The sequence below is a fragment of the Gymnoscopelus braueri genome (genome assembly GCF_963280865.1).
Source record: "Gymnoscopelus braueri genome assembly, chromosome: 8".
NCBI lineage: Eukaryota > Metazoa > Chordata > Actinopteri > Myctophiformes > Myctophidae > Gymnoscopelus > Gymnoscopelus braueri.
Window position 1 is genome coordinate 11,302,810 of NC_137609.1, and position 15,925 is coordinate 11,318,734.

Here is a 15,925-nt window from a genome sequence, read left to right on the forward strand (position 1 = left end):
AGCTTAAAAGTGCACAAAGCAACTCAGAAACAGTGTTGCCATGTCCACTTATTATAAACGACTTTGGGCTTGTTTTTCTTTAGAGTTGCTTGTAAATATTGGTTGTTGCGAGTTGCGTTCTTTTGGGCTTATTTGTGTCGTTGCTTATTTGGCCTAGTTTCCTAATGTTGTTTAAACCAGTGGTTTAAACAACACATAATATGTATGTCTGCAGACGCCCCCTTCTGAAAATATGTTGTGCCATAAACGCCCATACAAGATTTGAGTGGATTTGGAAAATATTCCACAATTTTCACATTTTTTTCAAGATATTTCTTTGAAAATAGCTGCGACGCGTTGTGAGCTTGTCGATCGACTATTCTCAAATATCCAATGTATTTGTATATGGGTTTAAAGTGCTCATGTGGCCTAGTCACTTTTGTTGGGCTTGTTTCCATAGACCTGGTTGCTTATTTCTCTTGCAAAATCTGGCAACACTGTTCAGACACACACTGCACAGTGCACACACACACACACAGACCTCGCTCCCTCTCCCTCTTCCTCTCTCTCCCTGTTTTATAATGTTTATAAAACAGGATGAAGGCATCAAGAGCCTATGTATGGTTACACTGTGATGACTCATCATGGTGTAATTTGCAATGTTAAACCCACAATCAATCCTCCAGTTCAAGGCAACACAGAAAGGGGGGAACTTTTTTCTTATTTCCACACAACTCCTTTATGCTATATTAATGACATAGTTAAATATTGAAAAGGGGTGGATTTCCCCTTTAACCCATTCAATCCGGTAAACCATTCAATCCGGTAACGCATTTCTGTCAGGGTGCGAGTTCAGAGGACCCAAATGCAGTACGACACAAGGCAGGAATCCAAGTTCAGGAGGTTTATTAACAAACTTAAACTTCCCATATAATGGGGGTGTCAAAACAAGGACTCAAAATACAGAGACACACAGTACAACTCACTTGACACTAAACGACGACCTGACAAGGAACTGAATAAACAGGGGAATATATATAGACACAGGGTTAACTGGACACAGGTGAACACAAGCTACAATCAACACAGGGATTGGCTGGGGCACAACAGGACACAGGTGGAGAACAATCACAAATACAAACTGGTGAGACAAGACAGGAAGCGATAACAAGGCAGACAGGAAACAAAATAAGATACACAACATCAGGGCAGAAGGCAACAGAGTAACAACCAATACAAATGTACAAATAAACGTGAAGTATGCAGAAACATACAGTATGCACTTTAGGCCTAACCGGCCAAAGTGTCCACGACCATAAACGGGCATTCAAGGTCTAAATAATAACATTGGCCTAACCGGCCTAGAGTGTCCACGACCATATAAGGGCATTCAAGCTCTAAAGTCAAAGTCCACGGCCCGAGGAGCGGACCGTGACAATTTGTGTCATTTTAGATTTTAACCACTTTAAACATTATTTTATACTTCGGCTATAAAATATATAGCAGATATACAAGATCATAGCGCGGCACCGAGTGCCACGCTATGATCTTGTAGATCTGAAAATGTGTGCAAATCTTTGAATATATATTTTTAAAGGGAACATTTTTACCTCAAATCTTTGCTTTTGGGGGGTCCCTGGAACAACATACTTTGAGATGGGGGTTCGCGGCCAAATACATATCATTTTGGGGGTCCTTGAGATGAAAATGTAGAGAGAACCACTGATATCAACATACTTTTTTCAGAAAACTGTTAGGATTTAGAAGACATCGTGGAATCGGCCTCAGGTCTTAATGGGTTAACCACCACTAGGCCATATCGGCACCCCCTGTCGATCTTTATTGGCCAATAGATTACGGAATGGCAACGTGGATTTAGTTTGTGAAGAGGGGCCAGTTGCATAACAACACACCCAATTAAAAAAGGTTCTGTAACCTTAAAAAAGCTGACACGAGCGAAGAAAATAAGACTGGAACTCACGTGAAAAGAATGAAGTGAATTGATAATAGGGTTTGGTTGATTGATAGTAAGATTGGCACTGTGAGGTTGAGGGTCCCTTGAGTAAAGCAGAGTGGAAGTGGAAGATAGCGCAAACCATACTGTCTTCACATGAGACTAGGGCTGGTGAATTAATATTCGAATATGGGGAAAATATGTATATTCGAATATGAAAATTTATATTTGAATATACATTAAAAAAAAATTATACGTAACACATTTTGGTATCAAGTTATAAAAACAAACAAAAGCTATGTTTTTTTTGAATAAAAATGTATATATATTTCTTTTTAAATATATATATTTTTATAATAATAATAAAAATATTCGAATATATTCGAATATCTGCCAATTTTTAAGACCAATATTCGTGAGACAGTCGTAGACTGGGAGAATTCCCACTGGTACATTTCAGGCTGGGATCACAAACTTGGTATGCTATAGTACCCCCTTTCTTGTGATGTACAGATTCACACCAGAGCCTTGTTTTCTGCCCCCTCGAGGGCACGTGGCTCATGTAAACTCCAAATAGGGACAAACACTCATAGACTCCAGTACATCCAGTGTATCCAGTGAGTGTGTGTGTGTGTGTGTGTGTGTGTGTGTGTGTGTGTGTGTGTGTGTGTGTGTGTGTGTGTGTGTGTGTGTGTGTGTGTGTGTGTGTGTGTGTGCAAGCACCTTACAATGCAACTAATCACTCATTCACGCAAGGCACCAAACCTGCTCATCAGGAGCAGTTAGGGGTTCGGTCAGTGTCTTGCTTAAGGACACACTGGCACGCAGCCAGGACTCCCAGGAGGAGCTGCAGGGATTCGAACCGGGAACCTTCTGATTCCAAGACGGCCGCTCTATATGGAGACTCCATAGCTCTACTTCCTCTACTTCCACTGCATGTGTGTGTGTGCGTGTGTGCATGTGCGTGCGTGCGTGCGTGCTAGGGCTGTCAACTTTCCTCAGAAATGATATTCAAATATTGGTCTTAAAAATTGGCAGATATTCGAATATATTCGAATATTATTATTATTATTATTATTATTATTATTATTATTATTATTATTATTAAATAAATTATTTTACAAAAATCGGATCGGATCCAATAAAACATATATTTTGTTTGTTTTTGTAACTTGATACATTGTTTTTTGTATTGTCCCTGTCAAATAAACATAAAAAAAAAAAGAAAACAAAAAAAGTTTTTATTTTTTATTTTTTATATTCGAATATTAATTTTCATATTCGAATATACATATTTTCCCCATATTCGAGGAATATTCTAAATTGAAATATTAATTCACCAGCCCTAGTGCGTACGTGAGCATGTGTATCCAATTGCTACACTCCTAACGTAGATAATACATGAGATCTTGGACCTGTGAATGTGATGTCCATGATGATCCTCAACCAACGACAGAGTTCAAAAGAACATGGTGTCGAAGCAGAAACCTCGGGGCAACAACACACACTTGAAGGAGGACAGAATGGCATGGTGTGTCCCCCCTGCAGCAGGGCCTGGAGGCATCCCTTAATTTAACCAGTGTGGGAGGGTGGGGGTGGGGGTAGGGGGGGGGGATTGGGTAGGGGGAGGGGGGGCGGGGTGGTGGTGGTGGATGATGATGTCTTCCTCTGAGGAAATGTCAGTCGCTCCACTATTTCGTGATTGCCGCAAATCTCCGGTGGGGTTTGTATCTTAACTTTAAAAACTCACCCTCCTCTCTTTAACCCATTAAGACCGGGAACGCATCTGTATGTGTCATTTTTAGATTTCTTTGGGCTATTCAAAAAATAGCAGATATACAAGCTCATAGCGCGGCACCGAGTGCCGCGCTACGATCTTGTAGATCTGCTATTTTTGAAAAATGGTGAAAAATGTGTGGCAAAATCTTGGATTATGTATTTTTTTAAAGCGAACATTTGTGAAATATTTCGTTCCAGGAACCTCCAGAAGCAAAGATTTGAGTTACAAATGTCCACCCAAAAAAAAGAAAAAAATCTAATATTTTCACAACTTTTCACATGATTTTTCAAAAATAGCAGATCTACAAGCTCATTTTTAATCTTTTTAATAGCCCCAACGAAATCTAAAAAATTACACACAGATGCGTTCCCGGTCTTAAACAGTTAAAGCCCTTTCTCTAAAGACATAAACAAAAGGATCTGACATCCTCCTGATCCTCCTTTCCCCCCAGAGAGTCTGCTCTTCAGTCAGTTCAGTCAGTTTGCCTTTAGTTGTTGCCACGGCAACCACCGCAAATCTGAACACAAGGTGAAGGTTGGGTGGGGGTGGGGTGGGGGCGGGGACTGATACTGTAGCTTCCTTTCTTTTTTTTTGACTCAAAATAGGTCGGTCTTAGTTTAGTCTTAAAGTAGAAGCAATGGAGTAGGTATAGTCTTCACATTAACTTGGTATGATGACATTACAGCAGTGGTTCCCTTGGAGCCCCTCCCCCTTCTTACATCTGACAAAAGCTGAGTCCCCCCCGACACGTGCATGCACACACACACACTCTTGTGTTTTTCATGTTATCAACGCATAGCTACAGTATGGGCCAGTAGGTCCCTACTGGTCTACCAGGAGGCTGGTAGGCTGTTATCAGCCATTCTATGGGTGATTCAATGTTACCGCATGTGCGTAACAGTCTACCTCCAGGAGGCTCTGGTAGACTGTTATCAGCCTTAACGTAAATCCTGTAAAAGACGCGCTGTGATTGGCCGGAAAAGACACACTGTGATTGGCCAGTAGTCACTTTGGCAGTTGGGACCAAATTTTCCCAAAATATGATTTACGATCCTGTGCCTGGCCCTATCGGGACATAGGCTGCACTAGCCCTCCTGCTTTCGTGCCTAGAGGGGCGGGTTTAACATCTCCGGTGAGAGAATGTGTGTGATCCCATTGGTTCACCGATCTGTCCGTCAACCCCCGCCCACAACATTACGAGCGACGCCCACTGCACTCTGGTTGGTTGGGGAAATGAAACACTTCCTATACCCGGAACACCGACGCGCTGATCCAGGCTTTTATTTTTTAGCAAAACTAAAATATAAAAGCCTAGAGATCGAGGCTAATCGGGACATAACTCGGACGGTGCGAGTCGGCATAAACAAACTTTGCGATGTTCGGCACGGCAACTCGCTCGCCTTATAGCTCGCTCGGTGGTGCCTCTCATGGCTCAAGTTTGCTTTTGACGGCGCACCTCCGTCGGGATTCGAACCCAGGAGGTTGGGGCTGAACGTCTTAATGATTAGCGGGGGCAAGCCGCCGAGGCAGGTGCTGGAATGGGGGCTCCGTGCTGTATTTCAATGTGACTCCGCCCCTTGACAGCACATGCGTTTAACATTGAATCGCCCATAGAATGGCTGATAACAGCCTACTAGAGCCTCCTGGTAGGCCAGTATAGGGACCTACTGGACCTTAGCTATGGCATGAGAACGGTGATAATGGCCCCATTCAATGGGATGAGAACATAGGTATCAGATACATTAAACACTTATGCCCTATACCTCTCGAACGACGAATGTATACCAGTGGTTCTCAAACTTTTTCATGTCAAGGACCCCCAAAATTATATGTATTTGGCCGCGGACCCCCATCTCAAAATATTTTGTTCCAGGGACCCCCAGAAGCAAAGATTTGAGTTACAAATGTTCGCTTTAAAAAAATATTATATTCAAAGATTTGCACAAATATTCACGATTTTTCTAAAATAGCAGATCTACAAGCTCATAGTGCGGCACTTGGTGCCGCGCTATGAGCTTGTATATCTGCTATTTTTGAATAGCCAAAGTATAAAAGGTTAAAGTGGTTACAAATACAATTATTGTGATTCTATATTAACAAATTTTGCTGGGGACCCCCTGGAACCCCCCCTAAGGACCCCTGGGGGTCCCCGGACCCCACTTTGAGAACCAACGCCCTATACCTCTCGAACGACGCATAGCGGAAAAATAGCCGATCTACAGGGGCTGGGAAACATTGCACTGCAGGCTTTAAGACCAACCTAAAGCTTGAACCTTTGAGTACTTCAGTCAGGACACTCGCAATTCGATTATTGCAACAAAATTACGCATTTGTATTTGATGACGTGGCTCTTCTCCTGTGACGCTCCGGTACAAAATCTGCACAAGCATGGCACTGAGTGCACTCTGAGCTCATGAACCCCCCCCCCCACAGGGCAGAGCCTAAATATACACAATTATTACATGATAATAGATTGTACAACATGAACCCCCATCAGCTGAACATGCTGTCATTAATGAAGACCTAACTCCTAATACAGGGGGAGGCCGGGGAGATGATGGGAGAGTTTGGTCTCTTGATGAGCTTGGCTATAGCAAGCAAACGATGCTGAACACAGGAGCGTGATTGCCGGTCTGATTAAATGGACCGTTTAGTAGTCCTTCCATTCAGGTCGCGGGGCGTACGTGATTGGAGGGCGTATACGAGCATGTGACCAAAGTGTGACATCCATTGCCTGCCCCGAGCCACTGCGATTCTCCATGAAGCCATAAGCGCAATAAACTAGCAGTCTGATTGTTCAAACGTGCACTACTGTAACAAACCATGCGGATAATTCTCAAGGGTATAAAGCATTCAAGAATGCAAGCATGCACGTCCTCAAAGTGTACAAGGGCAACCAAAACAGGCCCTTGCTTCACAGCTCTGCTGCCTCTACTGCTGAGTACTGGCAGGTTTCGTTCTGTCTAATCAAGGATACAGTAATAGAGCTGGAACACACAGTGAATGGAGTTCAAAGAACCTCCTACAGAACCCAAGGACCCCCAAATTAATTAACCCCCCATCTGAAAATAGTTTTGTGCCAGGGGACCCCCATAGAAGATTGCGTTGTTAAAACGTTTCAAAAATATTCAAAATTGATCTACAAGCTCACAACGCGTCGCAATGCGACGCGTTGTGAGCTTGTAGATCGGCTATTTTCAAATAGCCTACAGTATGTATAAAATAGGGCTAAAGTGGTTAATGTATGTTTTATAATATAATAATTGATAATTGCAAAGTAACTAGTAACTAAAGTTTTCAAATAATTGTAGTGGAGTAGAAGTAAAAGTATAGACAATTGGAAATAAAAGAAAGTAAAACATGCCTCAAAATTGTACTTAAGTACAGTACTTGAGTACATATACTTAGTTACTTTCCACCACTGCTCGAAACACATCCCTAGAACTTCAACATGAAACACAGAAGGAATGAGAAAGAGAGAGTAAAAGAAAGAAATGAGAAGATGAATCATCTTACCTGGCTTGAGGAACAAGGTTGAGGAGCAGAAGGCAGATCCACATGCATGAGTTCAATGACGTCAATTTCTCCGGAGTGGCGGCCATATCAGTTTAGTCACAGGAACCCTGCGTACACGAGAGAGTCGAAGGGGAAGAGAGCTTGTGATTTATTCATTTTTCTTTACGTTAAGGGAGAAAAGATGGCTTTACGGCTATTCTATAAACTCCGGGCAAGATTAATTTGCCAAACAATTTAAGGTTTGAACCCATGTTGTGTTTTTTGTTGACAGTAATCATCCTGCATTTAACCGTATTGTAGTCAGGACTGAATCAATCTGCACTTAACTGTACATTGTTAACGTTACAGTGATATTTAATACAAGCTGCTCATAGGCTCTATGCACAGCAGCCATATTGGAAGGAAATTGGGCCTCTTCCTTACTTCCTTCACAGGTGTTACCAATGATACTAATGAAGGCTCTGTTCCATTTCGTGTAGCACAATTTATTTTATTTCAAGGACCCCCATAACTCTGAGAGAGTACAAATGGTTCCATTTGTACTCTCTCAGAGTTACACACCCATAAGGGAACCAAATTTGGACCCCAATTTGAAAACCACTGGTGTAGCAGAGTGTTTCCAGTGAGTCAACATGCACTTGCACAATATCAGCACCCTGACTGTGTTTGACCAGAATGGAACAGAGCCTTCATTAGTATCATTGGTAACACCTGTGAAGGAAGTAAGAAGAGGCCCAATTTCTTTCCAATATGGCCGCTGCTGTGCATAGAGCAGTCTGTGTGGGATCCCCCCCTTGCGTGTCAATGCGATGACGTCATCAAACGGTGTGCTGACTCGACCTCAACTCCAACAAAAATCTAAAGTTGCCAATGCCCTACCACCAATATCATTTCTCCAATTCATTCATTCAGTCCTTTAGCAGACACCCTCATCCAGAGCGGCAGCATAAACCCAGGTCAACCAACATGGAAAGTGGTCGAGTAGAATTAAGGGCCGTGTCCACTTTGGATATCGTCCAGAGCACTCGCACGCGGCGCTTATTGATTTTAGATGTTAGAACCTATCAACCGCTTCTGTGCTCGAATGTCTTGTCATCTGTGTTATTAGCACAAATTGCTTGGCCCGAAACAACATAAAAATTGACTTCTCATGGTTGTGGTAACGATTCAACGTCGGGTCGTAAATTATCGGGTTGTCTTATACAATCAGAAAGAAAATGCATGGCAGACAGTCTTTACCATAGAAAATGCATGGCAGACAGTCTTTACCATAGAAAATGCATGGCAGACAGTCTTTACCATAGAAAATGCATGGCATACAGTCTTTACCATAGAAAATTCATGGCAGACAGTCTTTACCATAGAAAGTGCATTGCGCCTTGCGAGGCGTTGTGAGCTTATAGATCAGCTATTTTCATAATTTTTGCCTCTTTCTTATATTATTTGACAATTTGGCCATTGTTTGACCAGTTTTTATAGTAGCATATAGTTTGTTTTTAGGTTAAATTGTCACTTTACTGTCATCTGGGGACCCCCCAAAATCATGACAGTTTGAGACCACTGCCTTAGAGGACAAAGAAACAACTATGTGCTAAATTATGTAGTACATACTAATACTGCTAAAAGAGCTTGACATAGACTGAAGATTTACTGTAGCATTTTCACAACATTTCTAAGTTTGGGGAGCAAAAAAAATACTAAAACGGACTAAATAAATACAAATATCCACCATGGACAGAATTTGTCAGAACAGAATTTTCTGGATTTAATAAACCTGAAATAATTCATGAAAGCGTCAATTGTAATATTCCACTCACAAATCTATATAGATACATTTTGCAAAAGGCTTTAGTAATTGGCTTGCTGAAAAAAGGCTCACGGGCCTCATTTGTATGAAACAACTCCCTTTCCCAAATTGAACGCTACAATACTGCTTGGGCACACAAACAGAAGGGTTTGCACTTAATAACAACTGCAAAACTAAAAGATGTATGAACCATCAATGAGATGTTTCTCTGAACCACTAAAATGTGGGGTCCCTTAATAAGGAAGCATTTTAGGTCCTCTTTTCTTTTTTATTATGTTAATGACATGAAGTCAGTGTGTGAACCTGTGCCTTTTGGCTGATGATTCAGCTCTCCAAGTCTCTCATCATGGTAAATTGGAGGTAGAAAAATTGCTTAAGCCATTAAGACCGGTAACGCATCTGTGTCATTTTTTGATTTGAGCTCAAAAGCATTACTTTACACCTTGGTTATTCAAAAATAGCAGATATACAAGCTCATAGCGCGGAGCTATATTTTGAAAAATCGTGAAAATTTGCGCAAATCTTTGAATATATATATTTTTTAAGGCGAACATTTTTAACACAAATCTTTGCTTCTGGGGGGTCCCTGGAACAAAACATTTGAGAGGGGGGTCCGTGGCCAAATACATATCATTTGGGGGTCCTTGACATGAAACAGTTTGAGAACCACTGATTTTAGCAACATACGTTTTTTCAAAAAACTGTTAGGATTTAGAAGACATTTGTGGAATCCCGCAGAAGCAAAGATTTGAGTTACAAATGTTCACTTTAAAAAACGATATATTCAAAGAGTTGCACACATTTTCAGGATTTTTCAAAAAATAGCAGATCTACAAGCTCATAGCGTGGCACTCGGTGCCGCGCTATGAGCTTGTATATCTGCTATTTTTGAATAGCCAATGTTTCCCGGTCTTAATGGGTTAATGCAGAATCAGCTCCTGGTTGGTGGATAATAAGTTGTGTCTCCACCTTAGCAAAACAGAGTTGACTCTCTGGCTCTAACACAAAACTAAAGAAGTCTCCAGGGGTCCATGTGATAGTATAAGTGATTTTGAAGTCACAGCCAAGGAAGCAGAGCTTACTGCCTGCATATTATTCAATAAACTATCTGGAGAGAGTATGGCACAAAAAAATCTCAAAAGTTAAATCAAAAAGTAAACTTTCTTGTTATAATATCCACTTTAAAGTGCGATTGAAATATTGTCAGGGGCAAAACCATTTTGTACCATGAAGTCATGAATCACAATCCTCCTGAAACAGTGAAGTGCAAGTAGTATTCATATTATTCATAGTAGTCATATTTCTCTAAATGATATCCTATCTTTATGTTCAATCGGGAATGCCACCCACAGCAGGTATGGATTTTGTTTTTTATATACCACCTGTTCCACTAAAGATCACTGGATCCATGTGGCGCTTCCTTCTATTGTTTTAAACTTTACATTAAATAGTTTTCGGATTATTCTCCACAGTGTTGAAGCTTCCAAGATGGAAACCAAGCTTAAAGGAGTAGTTCACCTTTATTGTCTATCAATTACACACCCCATGAAGCCTTGAATTGATGGATTTGTTTTTGTTTTTGTCGCATTAATTTGATGACCGGGTGTATTTCCGGTAGGAGACACAAAGAGTCTACGTTCTGTCTCCTACCGGATACATTAGCCGGTAGGAGACGGTAATCAAATTATTGGCGTACGAATGCGACAAAAACAAAGTAAAATCCATGAATTCATGGGGTGTGCAATTGATAGAAAATAAGTCATTTTTTGGGTGAACTACTCCTTTAAGGAGAAAAGTAATGTCCAGTATTCATACACAGAATCTTTATGAAATAAGCCGCTATGCAAAAAATGCTGCCATCACTAACACAGTCGCAGACCTACAGTATGTCATCAAAACACAAGACATATACTATACATTAAATTCAACTGAACTGTGGAAACATTTGTATAAATACACAATGATATAGTTCATACATGGGCAACTGGCGGCCCGGGGGCCACATGCGGCCCCCACTTTCACTTAATGCGGCCCACAGGTTAATATTGGAATACTGATATATTATTGATTTCAGCTGTTACTATTCCAAACATGCAAACATGACCCGCTTTAATTACTTCAGTCTATATTATAGTAGCTTAATGACTAGCATTACAATTCGATTGTCTTTTTTATGGCCAATGTTTTGTATTTAAAGTTCATAAAGTGTAGTATAGTAGTTAAGTATAACATAAGTATAACTAAATGCAGATTCCAATTCAAAAATAGAAAAAAATAATTCGGGATTCCAATTCAAAAAGTAGCAAAAATTGCCGATCGACAAGCTCAAAATGTGCTGCCACGCGTTTTGAGCTTGTAGATGAGCTCTTTTTGACACTTTTGTGTGACATAGAATAGCAAAGCACGGCATTAATTTACGAAAAAAGCTAAAATACGGAGATAAGGGGTGTCTGCCCCGACAGTATGCAATTTGGCCCTCTGGAGTGAGTGTGGAAATATAGTGTCCCTCTCCATCATCAAAGTTGCCCACCCCTGATATAGTTTAATATACATAATACTAGCAAGCTTGTGCTTGTGCGAGTGTGCGTGTGCGTGCATGTGCGTCTACACATGCCCCTGTGGATACACCCACGGGTCCTTGTGTATTCATGAGCGCCGGCGGCGCTCACCAGACTGCGGCGAGCTCTTAGCTTTTGAAGCAGCACTTTAGACAAAGTACTACTGCTAATAATTTGACCAGCAAATCCCAGGTTAATACGGGATTGAATGCACTGGAGTAAGGCCATTATAAAAGTGAAATGTTAACCAATTGTCCTTTTATACTGGTTGTCAGAGCATTGGTATCCTACATGCTAATTGCCGGTAATTATTACACGTAATTGAACATACTGTTAACCCATTAAGACCGGGAATGTATCTGTGTCACTTTAAGATTTATTTGGGCTATTCAAGAATAGCAGATATACAAGCTCATAGCGCGGCGAGTGCCGCGCTATGAGCTTGTAGATCTGCTATTCTTTTTTTATCGTGATTTATTTATTTTTAACTTTTATGTTGCTATATCAGTGGTGCTCCAAGTTTTCCATGTCAAGGACCCCCAAAATGATATGTATTTTTGCCGCGGACACCCCATCTCAAAATGTGTTGTTCCAGGGACTCCCCCAGAAAAAAAGAAATTTCGCTTTAAAACATAATATTCAAAGATTTGCAAAAATAATTCACTACTTTTTTTAAATAGCAGATCTACAAGAGTGCTGCGCTACGAGCTTGTAGATCTGCTATTTTTGAATAGCCAAAGCGATCTAAAAATGACACAGATGCGTTCCCGGTCTTAATGGGTTAATGTAAGGGGTACTAAACAAATGAAAACATTTACAAATCTACATACAATTACTGGAGGCTGTCTAGGAATTTGAGGAGCATTAGGAAAAGCCAGCTAAATGCCTGCAAATCACTTTGGGACAGCAGTTTCATGGCCAGTGGAGCGGAGCAGGCAGATAGCAGCTGTGTCATGGTTAACAGGATCTCATTTTGTATTGTTGGATCGTGCTCCTATTTTTTGCCACCCAAACAGAACAAAAGGCCAACATCTTCAAAGGAGCTGATTCTCTCCCGAATGTGTGAAAAGAATAATGTGCAATATACAGGCTGTCTTTTGTATTGTTCTGCACTGTCATGTGAGGTCATGTTGTCAGTATGTGCTCCTGTTACTGAGTGAGTTTCAATACAATTATGTAATGCACCAATGTTACCTGTAAGACCTCCTGCACAGAAACTGTACTTAAATTCAACTAACAGTGACTGATAAATAAAATAAAAAATAAAATAAATAAAACAAGATATGACATATTGTCATATTATACCAGGTTGCTTATTTCTCTCACTAAACATGGCAACGTTTTTAGATCCCATATGGTTGCTTATTTCTCTCACTAAACATGGCAATGTTTTTAGATCCCATATTCTGAGAGGACATTGAGCAACAGCGCCACTTACCATAGAGTTACATAGCTACATACATAGAGGTTACAGTACATACATAGAGGTATAATATAACTAGAGGGCGGATTGCCCCGCCCCCAGCTATCATTTCAATGAATGTGCTTAGTGGCGTTTTGAAGCACCCGGAAGCCTGCCGGAAGTAGAATTATTGAGTCGTTTTTGGGCGCACCATAGAGTTATGAGCATGCGCACTGTGTCCTTTTTGCGTCCTACGGCAGCCCGTGTGTCAAGGAATGAACGCGAGATATTTATTAAATACACTCGAGATGCATATTTATATGTAAATGCATATGTATTTATGTATAATATGTTTACATATTTATATTCATGTATATATAAATATCTCTCAGTATGTTTTGCTCGTGCATGTATTTCTCCCCGCCTGCAGTTCCAGCTTTGGCCACTGGGGTGGCGGCTTCAATGTTTCTCAGCAACTCTGGGGGCTTGGTTACATACAGTGGCCGAACACAGTATTGTGGGTCGTCTTTAGATCCCATATTCTGAGAGGTCATTGAGCCCTCATTGGCTAAAGGACCAGCCAATGAGGAAAAAGTGACGCAAAAGTCAGGACTAGCGAGTGTAGATGTAGACCAGGTTTTGCAACCTGGTAAAAACTATAGTCAATAATCAGTTATTTATAACCACTTGAAAGCTAGTATCCCTATTCTGGGGGGAGCATTCCCTGAAAATAGCAGAGCTATAAGCTCACAATGCATGTTGTGAGCTGTAGTTGAACACGTCCACCTATTATGCATATTTCAGTATAAGTCTAAGTTTAGAAAACCTATTGCCTTAATATTGCATAATGTGCAGTAATTTGTATTCTGCTTTGAAGTCTAGTTTCCAATTTATTCTAATCAAGTATGGCACGTTTATAACTTCAGTCAGTGAAATTGAGACCTGTCATTCTCAGGTAATTATTGTATACATTATTGTTATTATAATTATTGTTACAAAATATAATTTCAGGAGGCATACATTTTAAACAAACTTGTTATTTAGAAAAAGACAAACCTTTCCAATAAGAAAAATGTCAAACAAAAAACTAGACTTGGAGAAAGCACTTTTTTTATGTCATCGCATTAAGCATTAAACATATCTTTCTTCCACCTAATATGATTCAAGGAAAATCAATCATCACTGTCAAAAGTACTTCAAATTCATGCATGAGAAGGACTTGTAAATTGGATATGACTGATAATGATTGGACCCTTAGTAGATTGGAGAAAAAAATGTTTAAGCTATATTCTGGATCGTTAGCCATTAGACATTTTATATCACCCATAAAAAGCAGCATGAGGCCCTTTGGAGAGCCAGCGGTGACATTTCACTGGCCCATAATGCCTGTCTGCAAATTGCAACTCTAATTTCCTGACATATACAGTTGCCTATTCAAATGGCCTCCACTGACATGGATGTTATCACAGTTACAGTATGTCATCTCTAGGCTGCAAATTCACAGGCTAAATTTATCTTTGGTGAAAAAAACCAGTCTGCGTCATTGCCTTGAGGTTAGGTCATAACTCCATTGACAATGATTATGGTTTGTAGCGGTTAAGACATAACAGATTAAATTTGCCTGCAAGAGACGGATCGTAGCGCAAACCAATCGCGTCATGAGCTCAAGTGAAGGAAATGAACAGCAGTCATTTGCAGTCAGTGGACTCGAAGCGCTGTGTAAAAAGACAGCATATACTATCTTTCTCCATCAGTCAGTCCTGACTGATAGTAATGTCATATTGTCTTCAGTAAGGCATTCATTTCATTTGGAAGGGTTCAGTGTGTGAATTTTGATGTGCTATTTAACACGTGCCCATTGCACTTAAAGTGGTTGCACTAAAACGTGCCCCAAAACGCAAGACTACGGTACTCAGCAAGTGTGCTCTTGTAGGGTTGACTGCTCCTCTACAAAATATCAAAATATGTCTAGCTCAATTTAAAAAAAAGAACAGAATATTACCCGCACTGGGAGAAAAGTACCAGCAGCTGTCACCAATTGTGCACCTAATTTCTGAATACCTGTCAGGGATACAAAAGTCAGCACAATGTTGGTTCTCTGTGGAGCTACGGGAATTGCACTTGAATCATAATGTAAAGTGGATGCAAATAAAAACATGCAAAAATAGCCACTCTACCTCCTTTTCCAGAGGGAACAGTTATTGACTGGATCTAAAAAGACTCTGGCACAATGTTGTTGGCTGCTCTAAATCATCTGATTGGAGACGAAATTATCTATCAATTCTATATGGTCTTATGCCGTGAGAAATCGTATCTATCACCGCGTTACAAATGACACCTCCATTACACCTCCTGTGACTCGTCACTTGTTTCGGTGATGATTTGTTGATCAATAAAAGCCAGTAACCATGGACTACCTATAACATGCAATCAGCGATTTGTCAATTCCATATCTTGTGGGGTCAATTTCACTCTGGCTGTAATTTATTTTCCGTAATTTCTTCATCAATAATGGCCCAAAGTGAAAATAAACCTCCGATTCAAGAATTGAGAGTTTACTGCTTGTGTTTTTTATTATTTTCCATAAATCATTTGTCAAGATCAAAATAATGAAAATGATCTGTTCCTACACAATAACAATACAGCAGTGGTGGAAAGTAACTAAGTACATGTACTCAAGTATTTTTTAATTTTGAGGTATTTGTACTTTACTTGAGTATTTCCAATTTCCGATACTTTTACTTCTAATCCACTACATCTCAAAGGCAATTATTGTACTTTTACTCCACGACAATTATTTGAAAACTTTAGTTAATAGTTTCTTTGCGAATCATACATTAACCACTTCAGCCGTAGCTATCTGAAAATAGCCGATCTACAAACTCACAACGCATCGTGAGCTTGTAGATCTGCTATTTTCAAAGGATTT

At 40.3% G+C, this 15,925-nt stretch overlaps 1 protein-coding gene and 1 long non-coding RNA gene across 2 annotated transcripts in view; both read right to left on the reverse strand.

Annotated features, from left to right (window-relative positions):
• The window catches only part of LOC308090621, a 306,248-nt gene that overhangs the window by 244,338 nt on the left and 45,985 nt on the right, over window positions 1-15,925 (reverse strand). The gene's annotated exons all lie outside the window — the stretch shown is intronic.
• gabra3 (gamma-aminobutyric acid type A receptor subunit alpha3) overlaps window positions 1-15,925 on the reverse strand; it is a gene marked incomplete at its 3' end in the record, with an annotated part of 197,650 nt that overhangs the window by 117,839 nt on the left and 63,886 nt on the right. The window contains exon 3 of the mRNA XM_080435861.1: window positions 7,230-7,336. Within this exon, the coding sequence (XP_080291987.1) occupies window positions 7,230-7,315 (86 nt within the window). The 5' untranslated portion in view covers window positions 7,316-7,336. The remainder of the gene's footprint in view (window positions 1-7,229; window positions 7,337-15,925) is intronic.